This window comes from Priapulus caudatus, unplaced genomic scaffold (assembly GCF_000485595.1).
Source record: "Priapulus caudatus unplaced genomic scaffold, Priapulus_caudatus-5.0.1 Scaffold1317, whole genome shotgun sequence".
NCBI classification, from domain to species: domain Eukaryota; kingdom Metazoa; phylum Priapulida; class Priapulimorpha; order Priapulimorphida; family Priapulidae; genus Priapulus; species Priapulus caudatus.
Genome location: NW_014578378.1, coordinates 53679 through 54300, shown reverse-complemented (window position 1 = coordinate 54300; position 622 = coordinate 53679). Strand labels below are relative to the sequence as shown.

The 622-nt window shown below is 43.9% G+C and overlaps 1 protein-coding gene across 1 annotated transcript in view; it reads left to right on the top strand.

Moving 5' to 3' along the window:
• LOC106816223 (histone deacetylase 6-like) overlaps nucleotides 1-622 on the top strand; it is a 33630-nt gene that overhangs the window by 19239 nt on the left and 13769 nt on the right. The window contains exon 22 of the mRNA XM_014820804.1: nucleotides 161-232. Coding sequence (XP_014676290.1) covers nucleotides 161-232 — 72 coding nt within the window. The remainder of the gene's footprint in view (nucleotides 1-160; nucleotides 233-622) is intronic.

The window sequence follows — 622 nt, the reverse complement described above, 5'->3', positions numbered from 1 at the left end:
TGTGTTGTTGTCGCGTTGCTAGGATACGTGCAACGCTAACAGCGTCTGCGTCTTGTTGTCGCGTTGCTAGGATACGTGCAACGCTGACAGCGTCTTGTTGTCGCGTTGCTAGGATACGTGCAACGCTGACAGCGTCTGCGTGTTGTTCTTGTGTTTGCAGGATACGTACGATGCCGGCGTGCTGGCAGCTGGCTCGGTGCTTGCTGTCGTTGATGCTGTCGTGGGTGGAGAGGTGAGCCACTGCTAGCTGCTAGCTAGATCGTTGCGGATTCACATCACTTACTCCCTTCTTGCTGCTACTGACTGTGAAGTCTCTACGTTATCTGTACTAGACGTTGTGGAATAACCGTATTGTGCCTGAAAGAGACAGTATGAAATTCTGTTAATAACAGAAGCTATAAGGTAGTCTGGTAGTATATAAGATGTTATAATGCATAAGCAATATATTATATATACATAATATAATATAATATATAGTGTATATAGGTTATATCAGGGGTTAATAATGACAAATTTATGTCCTTTGTCTCCTGATATACATATATATATATATGTGTGTGTTACGCGTAATAATTCCGATCTGCGCGATCGACCGATCGGCCCGGTTTTACACGGTTTGCTG